Below are 17815 nucleotides of genomic sequence, written 5' to 3'. Positions count from 1 at the left end.
GATACAATAAAGATAACGACGTGAGAGATTTATTTTATACATCAACTGTGCTTGCCCAGCCATTTTCTTGTTGCCTAATCTTGTTCTAGTAAGTCCCATCCTCTCAGTTTCCCCGTACACCTCCCCTGTGTAATTCCTCCATTTGTAAAAAGAAATAAAATTAAAAAAAGGGAAAAATTGAGGACGAACTAAAAAGAAAGAAATAAGAACTTCGTATAGTGACTAGTGGGCGCGACGGGAGGTGATTCCAATCCCGTGTGAGTCTTGATTTTTTAACTCATTTCTTAACTTTTTTTTTCGGAATTTTGAAAGTAAGAAGCCATGTTTTTCGAGCCTCTTCTTTCCCAAGTTTCTTCCTCATCTTTGACCACGTTTTTTCTCTTTCTATAAAGTCCAATCTGATCTCCGCCTTCCTTCTTCGTCTTACTTCTAAAGGAGTTACATTCTGGGTGCTGCTCTTTGTGTCCATGTGTGTCTCTCTTCGTGTTAACATATCATTACGGGTCAGGATTAGCAGGAGTTAAGTTAAGGAATTGAGAATGAATATTCATCTTCTTCAAAAACCATTGCCGTGAATTATTACTTGTTAAAATGTTATTGAATTTATAATTCGGGGAGGAAGATTTCCCCCAATAAAGTATTACTTTTTATGTATATAATTTAGTATTACAATTCACTGACTAGATGAACTCCCATGAGTCAACTCATTTCCAATGATATCTTTTGTTTGTATCAAGAGTAGCAAGCATACGCATTTTTGTGGCACGACCATCCTATGTATAAAAGCTACGAATTCAGTTCTTTATTATATTAATAAATTATTTCCTTGCTTTTCATTACTTTGTCATCTCCATGACAAAAATGACAATGAGGAATCATTGGCTAATTTCATACATAACGACATTTCGAGTAGTTTTTTATCCTCTTAAACATAGGCCATGACATAATACTTTTAAATATGTCCCTAATGTGGTTCTTTTTTTAAACATAAGTTGTTGAGGAATTAAATGACACTCTAAGAGGATATTTTAATATTTGAGATGTCTTAATCAAATATCTACTTGCACACTATTCATTTGATCATAAAAATAAATAAAAAATTCCTCTGTCAACCTCCACCAAATATAATTAAAAAACGACAGTTTTTTTTTTATTGAAATTAATTGTATATTTATTTGGCCCGACTGGCTTTAATTTATATATATGTCATAGCTATTGTGTATTTATTTTTATTATTACACTCTTATTCAATGTATCAGGTATTAGTTCTATAAACAAAAATCTTTTAAAACCTTTAAATACAGATGTATTAATGAAAGACAAAAAAAAATCTTTTGAAACTTCTTTCTGATTTTTATTTCTCTTTTGGTTTAGATGAAACTTGACCAACATTGGAGTCTTTCCTAATGAGCTCTGCATCTGACTACCACCTCCATCATTTGATTTGTACGACTCGCAATATATATCCAGAACCCTCTTCATAATTTTTGATGATTTACACAAGCATATATTTGTTACTTTACCTTTTAAGGAATTTTACTTTCTTTTTGAATAACAGTTGTTTCTTTTGATATTGTTTAATAAGACTTTAATTATATTATTTTCTGCTTCAATTTCAAATTTAAACATGTTCTAATCTTCAAATATTGAAATATGAATTAATTATATTTATATTTGCATAATTTACCTGGCGTTGCTCTGGAAGTAGCAGCATTTCTGCTTCTCTTATTAAAATATGTTCTCGAATTACAGTCCTCTAAAAAGTTTTTCTTTTGTTTTGACGGATGTAAAGCATAAGGTGTGTGTTATATCCTGAGAGAAAATTTCTGTATGTCTTGGTAAATTATTTAGCTTTCATTGCGTATTTAAAAATTATTTTTATCTGAACTATGTGTAGAAGTATTTTCTTTTATTTTATTTTTAAAAAGACCAACTTTTGTTTTACTTATTGAGACAATAAAAGCAATAATGATGTTAATTTATATAAATATATATATATATCCAGTTAACTTCTTTCGATCAATATAAAGTAACACCATAGTAAGTTAGCTATATTTGGGGTCTTTTTTAATAATTTGTTTTCCCTTAAAAGTTAATGACTTGTACATATATAATAGTTTTAAGGTTGCTTCTTATTTTATATGAATAAAATATTATTTTGGATATGTTATGCCGATACCATTCGTTTGTTTGTGGTAATATACTGATCAATAATTGATATTCAATACATTTTTATACAGTCTGCCTGAACATTACTGTGAAAAAGTTTAAGAAAATATTCTTGATTATATTATCTCAGCGCTCGAGGTGATGATATTGATGAGGTCCATTATTACTATACATATAAAAACCATCGAGATGATATATTAATAACCTATCATTTTATTTTTATAGGTAAAATAATTTTTCTAAGGACTACTTATTTCTGTCATTTGTATTATAACTTGGGAGGACATCAAAATTATTTGAATCTGGGTTGATAGAAAGAAGGGGGCGGCAATTTGTTTTAAAGTGATTTAATTAAGTGAAAAACGTGTTCACTTAGATGGCCACAGTCGTAGAAACATCTTTTAATACTCGCAATGGTGGGAGCACGTTAGTCCCAGGGACTGCAAACAGTACTCCTTCTACTAATACTACCACACCTACGTCGAATAATCATGATAATGCTTCATCGATTACGCAGATCGAAGGAGCAGATCCGAATCAAGACTCACAAGAGGCTGTTCCTGAAGTGGATATAGTCATTAATAATGTAGTGTGCAGTTTTAGTGTTCGGTGCCATTTAAATCTTAGAGACATTGCTCTTAGAGGTGTTAACGTTGAATATCGCAAAGAAAATGGGGTGAGTGATATTAACTTAGTAGTAGTCAACATATTCATTCTTCTTCAATAGTAGTTGAGGGCCATACTGTCGTCATGTTTGGTATTCCAACTTTTGTTCCCCTTGTAATATTTTGTATAGTATATGTATGTAAAAGTTAATTAGATATGTAGCATGAAACGTGCCAATAGTGAGGTGCTAATTAAGTGTTCTTATTTGTTTTTTTCAGATGGTTACTATGAAACTACGACGACCTTATACAACTGCATCTATGTGGTCATCAGGTAAAATTACTTGTACAGGAGCTAATAGTGAGGAACAGGCTCGAATCGCAGCTCGACGCTATGCTAGACTTTTACAAAAATTAGGGTTTAGGATCAGATTTAAAAACTTTCGAGTTGTCAATGTTTTAGGAACATGTACTCTTCCATTTGGTATCAAAATTGCAAACTTTTCTCAAGCTCACCGTCAAGCGAGGTAAGAGCGTTACTAGTAATACTATACCAATGTACAGTGCTCAAGTAAATATGTACCCGGTTTATTACATTTTTTAAAAAATTATATATTTCTTTTTATTTGTGTATCATTGGCATGTAAAATTTAAAGACAATGAACAGTGTGTATTAGCTATACATTTATTTCAAAATAGCTGACATTGTCCTTAATAGCAGCCTAAATTTGGATTCTAAACTTGCACATACCTCCTTGATAATGATATGTCCATTGTAGATTCCAGTTTGTATGATGTACGTCGTCAATCTCCCTCTCGTTAGTGTCCCATCAGATGTGGTCCAAGGAGTTCAATTTTGGTGATGAAGACTGACATACTGTTAAACCTCGATTTAACGAGTTAATAGGGGGGAGAAGATGTCTGTTAAAGCCGACGGACCGTTAGAGCGAGGCGGTGCGTTTCAGTAGCCTTTGCCCCCAATAATGCAGATAATTTGTCCTTGCTTAGTTTATTCCCCGGCGTTTTTTCTTCGTTCCGAAATGCTTGTGTATTCTTCGGCAGCGACCTCCAAAATAAAGCGGCTTCGTCAACATTGATTTAAATGCAATTTCTTTATTAATTAATTTAAGGTTATACTGCGGTGCTATCAGCAAACTTCCTGCGCCGCCAAGCGGACAAAATTTGGTGTAGTAGATTTTGTCCCTTGCATCCCAATTTTGTTGCAGTGGTGTCCGTTAGATCTAGGTTTAACTGTAATTCCTTTTTCCTAAAGTTGGTGCTACTAACTTGACACAATTTTGGTTTATTGTTGTCATATGCAATTTTCATCTAGAGTCGTCGCCTTAGTTCATGGAAGAACTATATGTATCAACACTTAGTATTATAAATAAGTTCCAATTTCCAAATAGGAACTGATTCGAACGAATGTATCTTTTTTCCGACCGACCTCAAGATCCCAAGCATCATCAACTGGTCTGTATTCTTCGTTCTGAAGACACTTATTTGAAGGCCTTAGTGACGACCCTTGAATGTCTCGGTCTCTTTGTTACGACCAAAATTAAAGAAACAAGATTTAAGTTTTTTATAACATTTTTTCCTTATGGTCTCGATCCCTCTAAGTCTCGAGTAAGGTGGCTTTGAACGCTTAACTATTGTATACTTTATCAATTGCAATGTTTTTATAACTGAAATGGGTACCGAGAAGATTATGGACCTTTTCTCTTGTTAATTGTTAATTCATCTAAGTGACAAGTATATCGAAGTAAAGCTATTTCCCATAAAAAAAAATATATTTAGCAAATATTGAATTGACTGCTTGATAATGATTATTATTTTAAATTATTTAGACCGGGTCATTTTGCTTGATCACACATTCTATCATTATTTTAATATTATGAAATTTATAGTTCCTATCTTATTGTTACCCTTGATTAATTAGCTTAATATGCTCAAATTATTGTATTTCATATCTTTTTAGTTTCTTTTTTTTTTGTAATATCCATGAATACATTATGTAGTATAGATTGAACTTTTAATCTTTAAAGATATTATGATGACAGCATTAATCATTTGTGTCCTGCTACAATCAAATTATTAGGTTGATCATTACTTATCATTTATTATTTCAGTTATGAACCTGAATTACATCCAGGTGTAACTTATAAAATGTACCATCCAAAAGCAACACTTAAAATATTTTCTACTGGAAGTATTACTGTTACTGCTCCAAGTGTCAGAAATGTCCAAGCGGCTATTGAACACATATTTCCTCTTGTTGAAGAACATAAGAAACCAAAGACTTCAGCAGATATCAAGAAACCCATACCTGATCTTCCTCAATCACCTCCTGTGTAAGTTACATTAAATACATAATATTATTTTATCAAATTCGAATGAGAGCAAAATTCATATAAGTTCTTATTTTTCTCAGAAACAAATGTTTTTACAGACTTTACATAAGAGCAAACTGATTCTAAAAATATATACATTTAAAAAAGGACTACTATTATGTAGATTTGGCCAAAACTTTGATACACTATCTTTTCTTGTATTTGGGTGGATAAAATTTAATATAGCATTAAATCCTTGGCCTCAAACCATACATCGTGTGCTTCTTTTTAAGATCGCACAAGTGCATGCATTATTCTATCAGGATATAAAGTAAGTGATTTATTGATAAATTAGTTTTACAGATGAGAAATATTTCCCTGAAGACGAAAGAATCAGATTCCATAAAAAGTGACTAAATATTTATATATTCACGTTTGCGAACTAAAAATATTCACATTATAAGGACTAAGTTGGGTTTGGAATCTCAGTTTTATAGATGGTTATTATTGTGTAAGAGGACAACCCCAAGTCCTCCTTCACAGCCCTCGTCCACGTCAAACTCGATAGAGAGGCGATTAATGGATTTTGTGGGGTCTTCCTTGACCTTCTTCTTCAGGTCCCCCAGAAACTCAAAATCCCTTTTCAAGTTGTTTCCCCCACTTCCTTCTTTCCTTCAGAGGTCTTTTTCATCTTGGCCACCTTGAAAATGAGGCTCCTGGAGCACTTCACATTGTCCATAATTTCTACCACCTCAATTTTGGCATACAGAAGGTCTGAGATCATCTGCCTTTTTGCTTCTTATGAAAGATTTGAGAAATGTTTATTATTTTTTACTTATGCAGAAAGGACATGATCACAAAACCTCTCTATTTAAATTACATAATTAGCTTTTATTAACAGTCCACGTTTTGCTTCCGAACCCAGTATATTTATAATTTCTTATCCACTGCACAATAATCTGGATAAACCAATAGGATATCCAAACAACTCTCCAATTTCAAATTTGCATAGCTTTGATTTTCATTCATTTGTACTCTTGAGATATTTCTTAAAACTTTATTTTGGGAACTTGCAAACAAAATATTTTAGAAGTTTCAAATTGCATTCCGGAGCCATCATTTACTACTTGCAAACTCATACAAAATATCCTAACTGTTTGAATCGAAACATACAATCGCAGTAAGTTGGAGCATGTCAACCTAGCAGGTTCCATCTTGAGAATTCTGAAGATAAAATGGGATCTTTGATCGACTAAGTCTTCAAGATCCCCCCTTTCAGTATAATCAGTGATGGAAATATCATGTATAATTATACATGCTTATCAGGCATTCCATAGCAATCTCATTCCCCCAAATAAACTCCAGGTTCAGTCTAGGTGAAATAGCTATTACTGAGAACTTGTGTTGTGTCTATCTTTATTTATTTGGTCCAGTCCAGTCTTAGAACAGTTCCAATCAGTCCTTAGGACCGTCGATCTTTAGGATTGTCAGTACTAGAACTGAATTAAAAAACTATACATAAAGTTAAGTGACGTCACCGAAGACTCAACTTTACAAGTTTTTAGGACTGATATGCAGGACTGGACCGGACCGAGACGGAACTTGACGAACTGCAGTCTTCAGTTCTAAATAAGGACCAACACAACACTACTGATGACTTATAAAAACATCTTGTATAATACAGAGCTGCTATAAATCCTTTAAAAAAGCTGCAGTTATTAAGAAGTTAATTGAATTTTTGTGAAAATATCAACTTTTGGTCGCAAAAAGGACGTCTCCCTCAATTTTGATGCAATGTATGACGTCAGTGAAAACACAATATAACAATATAAGAATATCCGCATAAAAAATATGTTTAAAATTCAAATGGTTCAAATTCAAAACAACTTTGATAATCTCATTTTTCACCTATATATGAAGAGTAATAAATTAGCTGTTGTTTTAAAAATATTATCTCAAAAACGGGAAAATCTAATAATTAATATATTAACATACTAATATTTATATAAAAATTGTACATATTTTTTTAATCGAATCTTTTTGTTTACACTTACGCATATTTCTCGTATTTACATGATTTGATCGTGTATCTACACTTGTTTTGGGGACCAAAAATTTATAAATGAAGTCTTATTTTTATTATGATAATTAGTTCTTGTTTATGAAGACTTATAAATAGCAAAAGTTACTTAGCTTCATGTTCTCAAGATGTTGGGGGAGGGGGAATGTATCTTAACTCTTGTACTCCTCGAGGTAGATACTGTGGCCAACTCTACCACGGCCGTTGTTAATAGTTTTAAAAATTAAACGGCAAGTTTTTTGTTGAATTCTCTAACATGAATCCCTGAACCTATATGTTCATTTTTTAAAGTATGTTTTATTACTAAACAGAGCAGAATTAGGTTAATATTAACATTCGAATGAAAATCAATTCATTATTTTCAATTTTCAGTTATGTCCTAAATTGTATATAAATAAGAAATGGCCAGAGCGTTCACATCAAGGAACAGATGTTGATATAATTATCAGATATTCAATTGTTTATGTCCGTACCTAGGAGCTTAAATGTATTTTATAACATTTCACACGACATAGCGATATCGTCATTGTACGGCTTTTCATTTCAAGACCCTTTTAGTAATACAATTTTAGTTCGTAGCATGCATTGTGTCTTTGAATAATTCGTGGAACAAATTAGCCGACTTTATATCTATATTACTGCTACATAAAAGTTAGTTCCACACATGTGTTGTGTCCTTATTGGTCCTTATTTTGGATTGAAGACTATAGTCCTGTCGAGTTCAGTCCTAAAACTTATATAGTTCGGTCCTTGAAGACGTCATTTATCTTTTTTTAATCAGTTCTATTACTGACAGTTTGAAGGACCTGTCCTAAGACTGAACTGGGCCGAATAAATAAGGACTAATAAAACACTGCATGTGACACTCTAGCACGAATTCAAACTGAGACGGCATTAAGTAAAAATGAGACAGAGTGGCTTCATATTTTTTTTTTTTTTAAATCTTCAATTTGTATTGATAGCTTTTATAATAGGATTATTCTACGATTTGCAATCATATTTCATAGCTAATAAGAAGTTGCTTGCTATGTAGAAATATAAAATTAGTTTTTACTTATTTCCATGAGTATGAATTCGAACTGTAGCATTATTGTTGTCGTTCGGTCACCCTAGGGAAATATTTTTGCATGTGATTTACAACAAAGAAGCAAAATTTGAAATGTGACACGGAATACTATGTAGGAAATAAGTAATTGTGGACCAATTTTAAAGGAATACAGAAATAATCTCAATCTAGTTCACATTATGGTTTAGTAAGCTTTTTAATTGATTTCAAGATATATTTAGAAATAAAATCCGCTATTTACAGTTCCTACAATTGTAATAAGAAATATTGATTAATATCCAGTCGGACTTGCATCTATCCCGTTTGGCTAAGTAATACCGTACTTTAAATACCGGATATACACAGGCAATTTTGTGTTCAAATCATAAGTATTACCTTATGTCAACGTCTCATACGTCGAATAGACATTGAAATAAAATATTATTTGTAATTTTTTAAGTAAAATATATTTTATTTACCAATCGTGCAACCTGAAACAGTTTTAGAGACTTCTGATGAAGATGAGGCAAACAGAGCAGCTTACTTACTTACAATTGAATAACTTAAGAGCTTATGATAGTTTGAAGAAAGACTTGCAGACTTGCTTTCTATGGAACATGATTAATAATTGTTTTAAACATTATAATTTTAATTTTTAGTTGTACTTATTATAAGTATAAAATGTGTTTCACAGAAAATATATTACTTTCTTTTAGTTCTCCCAAAACTTAACTTATTTTAAAACAAAATTAGTATTGTACTAGTCTTAAATTGATCCTATATTTGTGGTATTCTGGGTTAGTAAATGTTTCACAGGGATAGTAAAAAAAAGTGAATAGCCCTGTTGGCTAGTGGCTAATTTTAACGACTATCGACCCTGAATATAGCACGTCGTTACTAGTGTTGTGTCCGGTCCCATCCACTCTTGTCTAACTTTTCGGTCATTAAAGAAGGTAAAATCGATCCCTCGCGACGTCAATGAGGGTAATTTTCCTACTTTTATTATTCCGTTATATAATACATAGAATAAATTATAAAACTAAGTATCTATATAATACGTTCTTATTATATTGTATTGTAATGAAAAAAATAATGTAAGGGCGAATGAATGAAAATACGGGACATCAGTGTCCCGTCGATGCCATTAATTTTAATTTCTAAATGTGCCTGGCCAATTTACTCTAGTTGAAGTTAAATAATCAAAATCCTATCTTTTAAGACGTAATGATTTTACAAAAAAACGTACAGACGATAAAAATATCAGTGCCAGTGATTGTAAGAAATATTCATTTCATTTTTTACGTTCTAATTATAAATTCATTTGCTCTTCCACTTCGAATCCATGAGGTGTCTAATTTGAAAGAAATGCGTATAGAAAAATTTCATTCAAATTCATTATTGTTATATTCATGACTTTTTCCTCATATTTAAAGTTGATAATATTGTAGAGAAAACGCGTGCAAGAAGGGAGGGGGGAAAGATATGGTATCATTGTTTAAAATACTGATGTGATTATCATCTGCCTGCTTTATTATTTTTGAGGGTATAACGTAAGTATTTATTAGCAAATGTTTAATGAATATATACTACGTATAATTAATTGACTTTGACGTTTTTTATCCGTTACAGTAGATTTGAAAACGTCACACTCCATGAAATTGTAATTCATGATGAACCTTATTCTCAGAATAATAGCTAATGAAACGACAAAGAAGAGTATTACAGAATATTGAAATAATAGATTGATCCAAATGATATTTTCTTGCTCTGACACCGGAATTCAGTTAAATATGTCATAACTTTAGGTTGCAAAACACAAGCGAGACGTGGAGTTTAATCAAAAAGATGATTACCCCTCTTCTTCATGTGGAAGTTGCTATATACAATTGTGCACAGGATAGATATATCTCTACCGATGAGATCTAACTAATTATTAATAATAAAGTAAATGTCAAAATCATAAAATTAGACAATAAATATACTAATGATAAAAATGTTAGAAATAAATCCATCTTAAAGATTTAGAGCAAAAGCTAATTATGTAGTAATGTCCGGCGATATGACTCCTTATTAAGAGCATCAAAAAAAAGATATTTTCCCCGTTATTTATGCTTATATAACAACATACCATTATCATGAAGGATATACACAATTGCTAATTATAATGCTACAGCCAATGTAACTACCCCCCGTTGTTGTTACCATTTAAGCAGTTGTTTTTGCCTTTTATGAGTTTTCTGAACACCATTTCTCGAAGCCTATCAACCATAGCTAAACCTTAAGTGATAAAAAAAAGTAATATTTATTGACTGTAATATTGGAAAACCTAATTATCATACCCAAGTCTTTAAGTGATCATAATTCTTGATAATTTTGGCTAAAATAGAATCATATTTTAGGGTTAGATTTTAAAAAAATTGAATACTTACTGTTAGTACAAAATTCAGAGTTCCATTTCGAAATTAGTAAATATTTTATACTTTTTACTGATAACTTGATAGTCATTTGGTGTGGATGACTCAAAACATTTTTATATGTATTTCTATAAATGACATCAGTACCAACATCCTCCATTAATTTAATGATGGTTCCAAGTATTTTTTTACAGTAATATTAATATATTAGGATCTTAAATAAGATGAAGAGATATATATTTTTGATAGATAATATATGTTATTACTATAGTTGTCCTTATTATGACATTAAAAAACGCGGCAATAATTCACCATTTTTTCTTGAATCAAAAGAAAAGTATTATTCTTATAAATTAGATTATGTATGCCTCCAAAATGGCAGACTCCCACAATGATGGCTTCACGGGCAAACTCTTAATTTTTAATTGTCATCAATAAAATCAAAAATCACAACCTTACTATATCGAACGTCTAAAGGAATTTCTATTATAGTTAAAATATTGTAGAGAAGAAACAAATGCTCTCACAAAAATATATATATATATATAACTAAATGTAACCAAATAGTTGTTAAATAATTACAATTTAATTTTTTGAAATTTGGTTGGGAAATGAACGTTTTATGATACAAAGAATGCTTAACTGTTCGAACCATTCTGGTTCTCCCCTACTTGGTAAATGTTTCATCTCATTTTTTGGTTCCTATTTGTACTTAATATTTATATATATTTTGTTTTAGAAGAACTTATATTAATCAAATCCACTATTATCCTACGTGAAAAAAAAATATAGTATAGGATGCAGAAGCAAATTTTTCTGGTCGACAAAAGCAAAACTTTTTAGTTCAAAAACTCAAAATATTATTAACTAATTTAAAATAATTAATAAAAATAGTTTGCAAATCACAGAGGCTGTACTTTATTCGATATGGCTTCCGTTAGAAGCAATGACAGTCTCAATACGGTGCCTGAACCTGGTACAGACTTTGACAATTTTGTCCTCGGAGTAGTTGGTCATGACATAATAGACTAGTGATAATCACTTCTCCATTATCAATTATAATAATTAGACATGACTGATCATTCATACTAGAAAAGACTCGTGGATTGACGTACCAGCATAATATGAGGCAAGAACATAATTCTATCATTATTCCAAAAGAAAACAAACATTTAATGCACTTTATAGTAATAAACATTACATTTTTTAATTAAAAAATTCAATGTAAACATTCATTTTGACCTAAAGTAAACAAAAACGACCCATAAACTTCATTTATTTATATATTAAGGCAAAATTGTTAAAGGCAAAAGTACTGGTCACCTTGTTAATTCGTTGTACTGAAGGTTTCGAAAAGTCTGGCATATCCATGTAACCAATGAATCTATATATGTGTACTCAATCATCACAAATAATTAATTAATTATTAACTCTCTGTAAATTGAACGCTGTTATTGTTGTACAGTGCGGTCGAGCAAATCGTGTACAAATGAATACGTGACTGATATGTTTTATGCAAGAACCGTAAGGAGTAGAAGGTTGGAATTTTTTATTCAATTAAGTATATAATTATTATAATTAAATTTCAAAATGATCTGATTGACTGCAACCATGGCCTGCACCCTAGGTCTGACGCTTGAACATACCCTGGCTACATACTCCTTCGACATGTTAGCCCACACATCTTCAAGGGAGGCCTTTAGAACTTCAACACTTGCATAATGAGTGCGGCAAGCCTTTTTCTCCTCATTGCCCTTGATCCCACTGTCCAAGACTAACAATCTGGAGAAGAAGGTGGCTACATGGACAAAGGTCGAAAATAATCCAAATTCATCGCACACCGTTTTTGAGTTTTAGCAGCCTTGTGGAATGGTGCTGAATCTTGTTGCCAAACATAACCTCCCTGAGGATATGTTTGGTCCAGTCAATGCTTTACGATCTCGTTCATGACCTTCAGATACTCCTCTGTGTTGATTTTGGGAACCAGTACGGTCCATTGCCTTGCCATCAGATGCTATCACACCCAATATCATGATCCTAGCCGGGGCTTTGTCTTATTGATGGGGGGAACCTCTTTGTGACTTGTGGCCAAATAACAATCGTTTTGTGCATTTCTGGCCTGGTCAACAGTCCAAAACTTCTCATCACTGAAGATGTGCACAACGTTAGAATTTTTCTTTATTCAGTTCAGAAGTATTTTTCCTTTTGTCACTTTCATTGCCATGATGGTCTTGGTAAGGAGCTGCCGATGCCTTCTTTTGTACCTTTTGTCCCTAGGTCCCTTACTGCATCAATTGTAGTCGTCTTGGACAACCCTGTGGCCTTTCCCAGGTTGACTATTGATATTTCGGAGTTCTCACGGATTATGGCCTTGATCTCGGCCAATTTAAGTTCTGTACGCTTCCTATTGTGTCCACCACTACCTTTTTCCCTCTGAAGGTAATTTCCGGACTTGACCATAACCTTGACATAATAATTAAAAGTTCTGGAGCACTTTTTCTTGTCCATGATCTTTGAGATTGACATATTGGCTCCTATAAGCGCTGTAACTCTTTGCCTCCATATCTCTAGACTGAAGCTAGATATCAATAAAATTATAAAAAACAAAATCAAGGTCTTTACCTGTTCTAAAAGTTGAAATCAAGGATGATCAAATTTGTTTTTGTAAAATAATACAAATTTTTGTCAAGAACTCGAAACTTGATTTTTCTAACTATTTAAACTTAAATGGAGCTGATGGCAATGTCCATGGGCCGAATTAGACAAAGACAGGGGCAATGTTCAGCTAAATTCTTGTTTTTTAACATTAAATTACCATTACTATTGTGAACTTCATAGATGAGTACTTCTCTGCCAAAGGCATAACTAACACAAAAAAGCAGACTGACATTGGACCGGAGTTTCTCATTAACAAAGCATTCCACATAAGCTTCAAGATAATAATCTAAAAGTTACTTTAATTTTCAGTTAAAAACATATAAATGTTGAACTTGGTCTCATAGTTCTCGCACAAGACGCACATATCCGTCAAGTATACATTTGTACTCGATTTTGCTCAACCGCACTGTACGAGGTATAAATGTGTCTATGTACTGTGTTAAGTCATTTTTTAAGTGACTCGAGCTATAATGTTTTTAATAAATCCTGAAAAATAAATCTGAATCAGTTCTTGGACATTTAACTAGCCACACTCCCCCCTTTGTATTAAACTGATAACAGTATACCGGGTCATGTGAAATGGATGTACCTCTACTATAGATTAACTTTTCGAGGTATAATGATTGTAATTCGTAAATTTCCGATGTTTCACGTGACAGCTGACTTTTTAATCTTACGAATGAGCTATTACAATCGCCTCTTGTCATTTCTGAAAACAAAAATAAATCTGATTGCTGCTTTGATTTGTGCATTCCACTGCACACCTGAAATTGTCAAGATTGTTGGGATCGAGAGGCATACCGTCTACACGGTCAGAAAGCTCATGAAACAGAGTAAAAACCTTAAAATCATACCCAGTAATGGAAAGCCGGCCAAACTGACTCCAGAAGTGGCCAAGCCCTTTATGCCCATGGCCAAATTTGCCTAAAGGAAGTCATTGGCTCCCTCCACCGTGTCTAGGGCGATCAAGGCCGCCGGGGGAAAGTGCAAGAGGTACGTGGAAAGACCATTAATGACTCGACAGCAACAAAATGTTCGTTTGGAGCGGGCCAAACTCTTAAACGACCTGAAGCATCATGGCAACCGTGTGATCTTCTTCTCGGATGAAAAAAACATTCACTGTCGACCCCGTCTTCAACAAGCAGAACAATCGGGTTGTTCGCTTTGAAGACACTTCTGAAGACCTCCACCACGTGTCCAAGATGAGTGGGTGGGTGCCCCATTCTGCTGGAAGACGTAGGACGCTTGCCCGACTACTTGAAGATCAAGGTATTCCCGTAATTCCTCAAGATCACCAAGAAGTCGGGCAAGGCGTCCTACGTCTTTCACCAGGATGGGGTACCCCCCCCCCACACACACAAAGTTAATGTTGTGCAAGCCTGGCTGGCAGAGAACACCGGAGTTTTGGCCCAAGAACTTCTGGCCTTCCCACAGCCCTGAACTGAATCCTTTGGATTACTCTATCTGGTGGCAAGTCGAGTCGAAGGGCTTCAGATCACGCCACAGCAATGTCACGCACCTGAAGTCCTCTGTGGAGAAGGAGTGGAAGCTCAGGAGAAGGGACTACATTGCCAGAGTGTGCTCCACCTTCTGTGGCCGTTTGAAGGCTGTCATTGAGAGCAATGAAGGTCAAATTCATAAATAATATGTCATTGTGTGCTTAACAAATGTCTTAAAATAATCTTATCACGTCTGACTTAATTGAGACTCAGGAGGAGCAAAAGTTTTCTCATGTTGATTATAGGTACATCCATTTCGCATGATCCAGTATATGTATATCAAATATTTCAACCTATACACATGTAACTATTAAATTTGCTTAATAAGCTTTATTATTTGAACTACGTACTAAAATTTGTAGCAGTTTAGGCTTATAACACCTTAAATATTTACAAACACTTCAGGCCACGTTGTGGTTTACTAAATCTATATAACCTTGAACTAAAAAAATATATAAATTAGTGTAAATTTGTCTCGCCACAACTCTAAATTAATTCTCTTTTCTAATATTGTATTCAAGTTTTTTACATCCCGTTCTTAGTATTTCGCTTATAGCGTTGACCCAAATTTGAATGCAGCGCCAAAACTTTTTTTGTAATTATTTAATATATATTGACGGCCATTTCATGAAAAAATGAAGTATACCATGTTTAAGGTCAAAGAATTGACCTCATGACCTCAATCTCAAAAATATATATTCAATCACGTTTAAAATAGATCGATATCATTAAAAACACAAGAGATTTAGCTGTCAAAAACATAGTACTGGCCTCGAGGCTGAATCTTAAGGAACCTCTAACTCCTGATATGAAAGTCAAAAAAGACTAAAATTTTAAATTTTTGAGATTCTATTCAATATTAATTTATATGCAAAATTTCAAATAAATGGTGCTATAAAAAGTGTCCCTTTTTTTATCGATCTGACGTGGAATGACCCTCGATGCTTTATAAGCTTTGCCTTTTTGAATAGGGCTTACTTTTGTTTCCTCTGTATTTAATATGTGGGGAGAATGATAAAAATGGTCATTTTAAGCCCTTTTTCACTCTAATTCTTCCGAAAAACTTCATTTTTAAGCTTTATTTATGTTGGTGATTAATATGATTTTTTTAATGCATTTCCAGGTGTCGCAAACGTAAACATTCAACTAAGGACGATATATTATACTTAAACCATGATCGTGAGCAAGTATTTGGTAGAGCTGACGTTTGTTCTGACAAAGAACAAGATAAATAATAATCGATTACTACTACAACTATGGACATCCTCAAAACATCTCTAGAATGTGCATTACGTTCAGCAGCAAGAAACTCTTGTTTTCTTTGGAATTTCTATCATCTTAACTAGGAACTTTTTTATAATGGGCGTATTTAAACTATCATTTAAATAAAATATACAATATTGCCTTTGTTTCTACTATTCCTCGCCTATAAAAAAAACTACTAGAAATGCTTTTGCATTTATTTTTTCGCTAGGATAGAAAAGCAAAAAAAACAACAAACATAAATAATAATTATTTAGAAGTTGTTGAACAATATTTTTTTAAATACCTTTATTAGTAAAATAAAATGCATATTTGTAATTTAAAAAAAATCATGGTTTTTTGGTTTTTTTTCTCCAACAAAAAAAAATCTCGAGCTCACAATCAAGAAAAATTCCTTTTCTCTTGATATATATAAATACATATATATTTTTGTTTTTCATGGATTTTTTGTCAAAATATAATGCATGGACAAGGATAATTTAAATCCGTAGTTATACCACACAATAATCATACTATATCTGTTTGAAATCCAATTTATTTTTAAAAATAAATAAAAGCTCTAAAACAATTGACAACTTAATACATATTTTCAAAAATTTACATTTACCTATAATTATCCAATATAAAGTTATGTTTCACAAAACCTTCTTTTTTTCGTTCGTTCTTTCGTGTTATGTTTGAAGTGATGAAACTTAATTATGATATTCATCTAAAACTTTCTAAAAAAAAAATCGAGTCCAATATTTTTGTGTACATGATATTTGGTTTTTATATATTCGTAATTCCTAACTAGCTCTATTTTATACTACAATAATTTTGATTAATTAAAGTCTTATAAAGCTGCAAAATTGTAATTTATTCATTTTATATAACTTTACTACTACTATCCATCATTTGCTCAAAAATTAATATTTAAAATACACTTGAAAGATGAATTATTCAATTGCGTTTTATTCATGTGGGTTCAGGCGTGTTCACGTAATAAATGTGTGTCGTCAGAAGTGTTGTGTCGGTATCGATTTATTCGGTCCAGTCCAGTCTTAGGACTGTTGATCATTGGGACTGTTCTTTAACTGTTTGTCTTTGGAATTTTTCATGAAAATATTTATGGTTTATTAAGCCAAATAAGATATATGAAATATTTATTATGATCATTGCACATATCTTGCAAAATATTTTTTTTTCACTATAATACTAAATTAGTTACTTAGTTATATAATCTATTCTATTATGTAACGGAATAATTAAAAAAGGAAAATTACCCTCATTGACGTCACCAGGGGTCGATTTTACCTTCTTCATGGACAGACAAGTGGGGTTGGACTAGACCGCAGTCCTCTGTCCTAAATATGGACCTACACAACACTAATCGTCAAATCAAAAATAATCTAAAAAGTCCCCAATTTACATTTTTTTACTTCATTAATAAACTAGCCATGGTACCTTGTGTTGTGTCAGTCTTTATTCTGGGAATGAAGACTGCAGTCCTATCTAGTTCAGTCCAGTCCTAAAACTGATTAAGTTTGGTCCTTGATGATGTAACTATACTTTATTTCTTCTTTATAAAGAAGTTCTGGTACTGGCAGTCTGAAGGACCGGTCCCAAGACTGGACCGAATAAATAAGGACTGATTCAACACTAGTGGTAGTACCTGGCATTTCCAGAGTTATTAGCCGTTGGCAAACATACAAATTCTGTCTAACTGTTTTTTTGAGTTATAGAACAGAAAAAGGAATTATGACGGCTCATTTA

At 32.5% G+C, this 17815-nt stretch overlaps 1 protein-coding gene and 1 long non-coding RNA gene across 3 annotated transcripts in view; both read left to right on the top strand.

Moving 5' to 3' along the window:
* LOC139907389 (uncharacterized) overlaps nt 1–17815 on the top strand; it is a 53895-nt gene that overhangs the window by 21415 nt on the left and 14665 nt on the right. The window lies entirely within an intron of this gene.
* On the top strand, nt 75–17001 carry LOC121131420 (TATA box-binding protein-like 1). Of its 2 annotated transcripts, none has more exons than XM_040726866.2 (5): nt 75–257; nt 2395–2845; nt 3054–3301; nt 4904–5125; nt 15924–17001. In XM_040726866.2, the coding sequence occupies exons 2-5, from the start codon at nt 2546–2548 to the stop codon at nt 16033–16035; spliced, it is 882 nt and encodes a 293-aa protein (XP_040582800.1). In that variant the 5' UTR covers nt 75–257; nt 2395–2545; the 3' UTR covers nt 16036–17001. The 2 variants fall into 2 exon arrangements, with proteins under 2 accessions (XP_040582800.1, XP_071749952.1); XM_071893851.1 differs by having other exon boundaries at nt 101–311.

The sequence above is a fragment of the Lepeophtheirus salmonis genome, chromosome W, assembly GCF_016086655.4.
Source record: "Lepeophtheirus salmonis chromosome W, UVic_Lsal_1.4, whole genome shotgun sequence".
NCBI classification, from domain to species: domain Eukaryota; kingdom Metazoa; phylum Arthropoda; class Copepoda; order Siphonostomatoida; family Caligidae; genus Lepeophtheirus; species Lepeophtheirus salmonis.
This window is presented reverse-complemented; position numbering and strand designations above follow the sequence as displayed.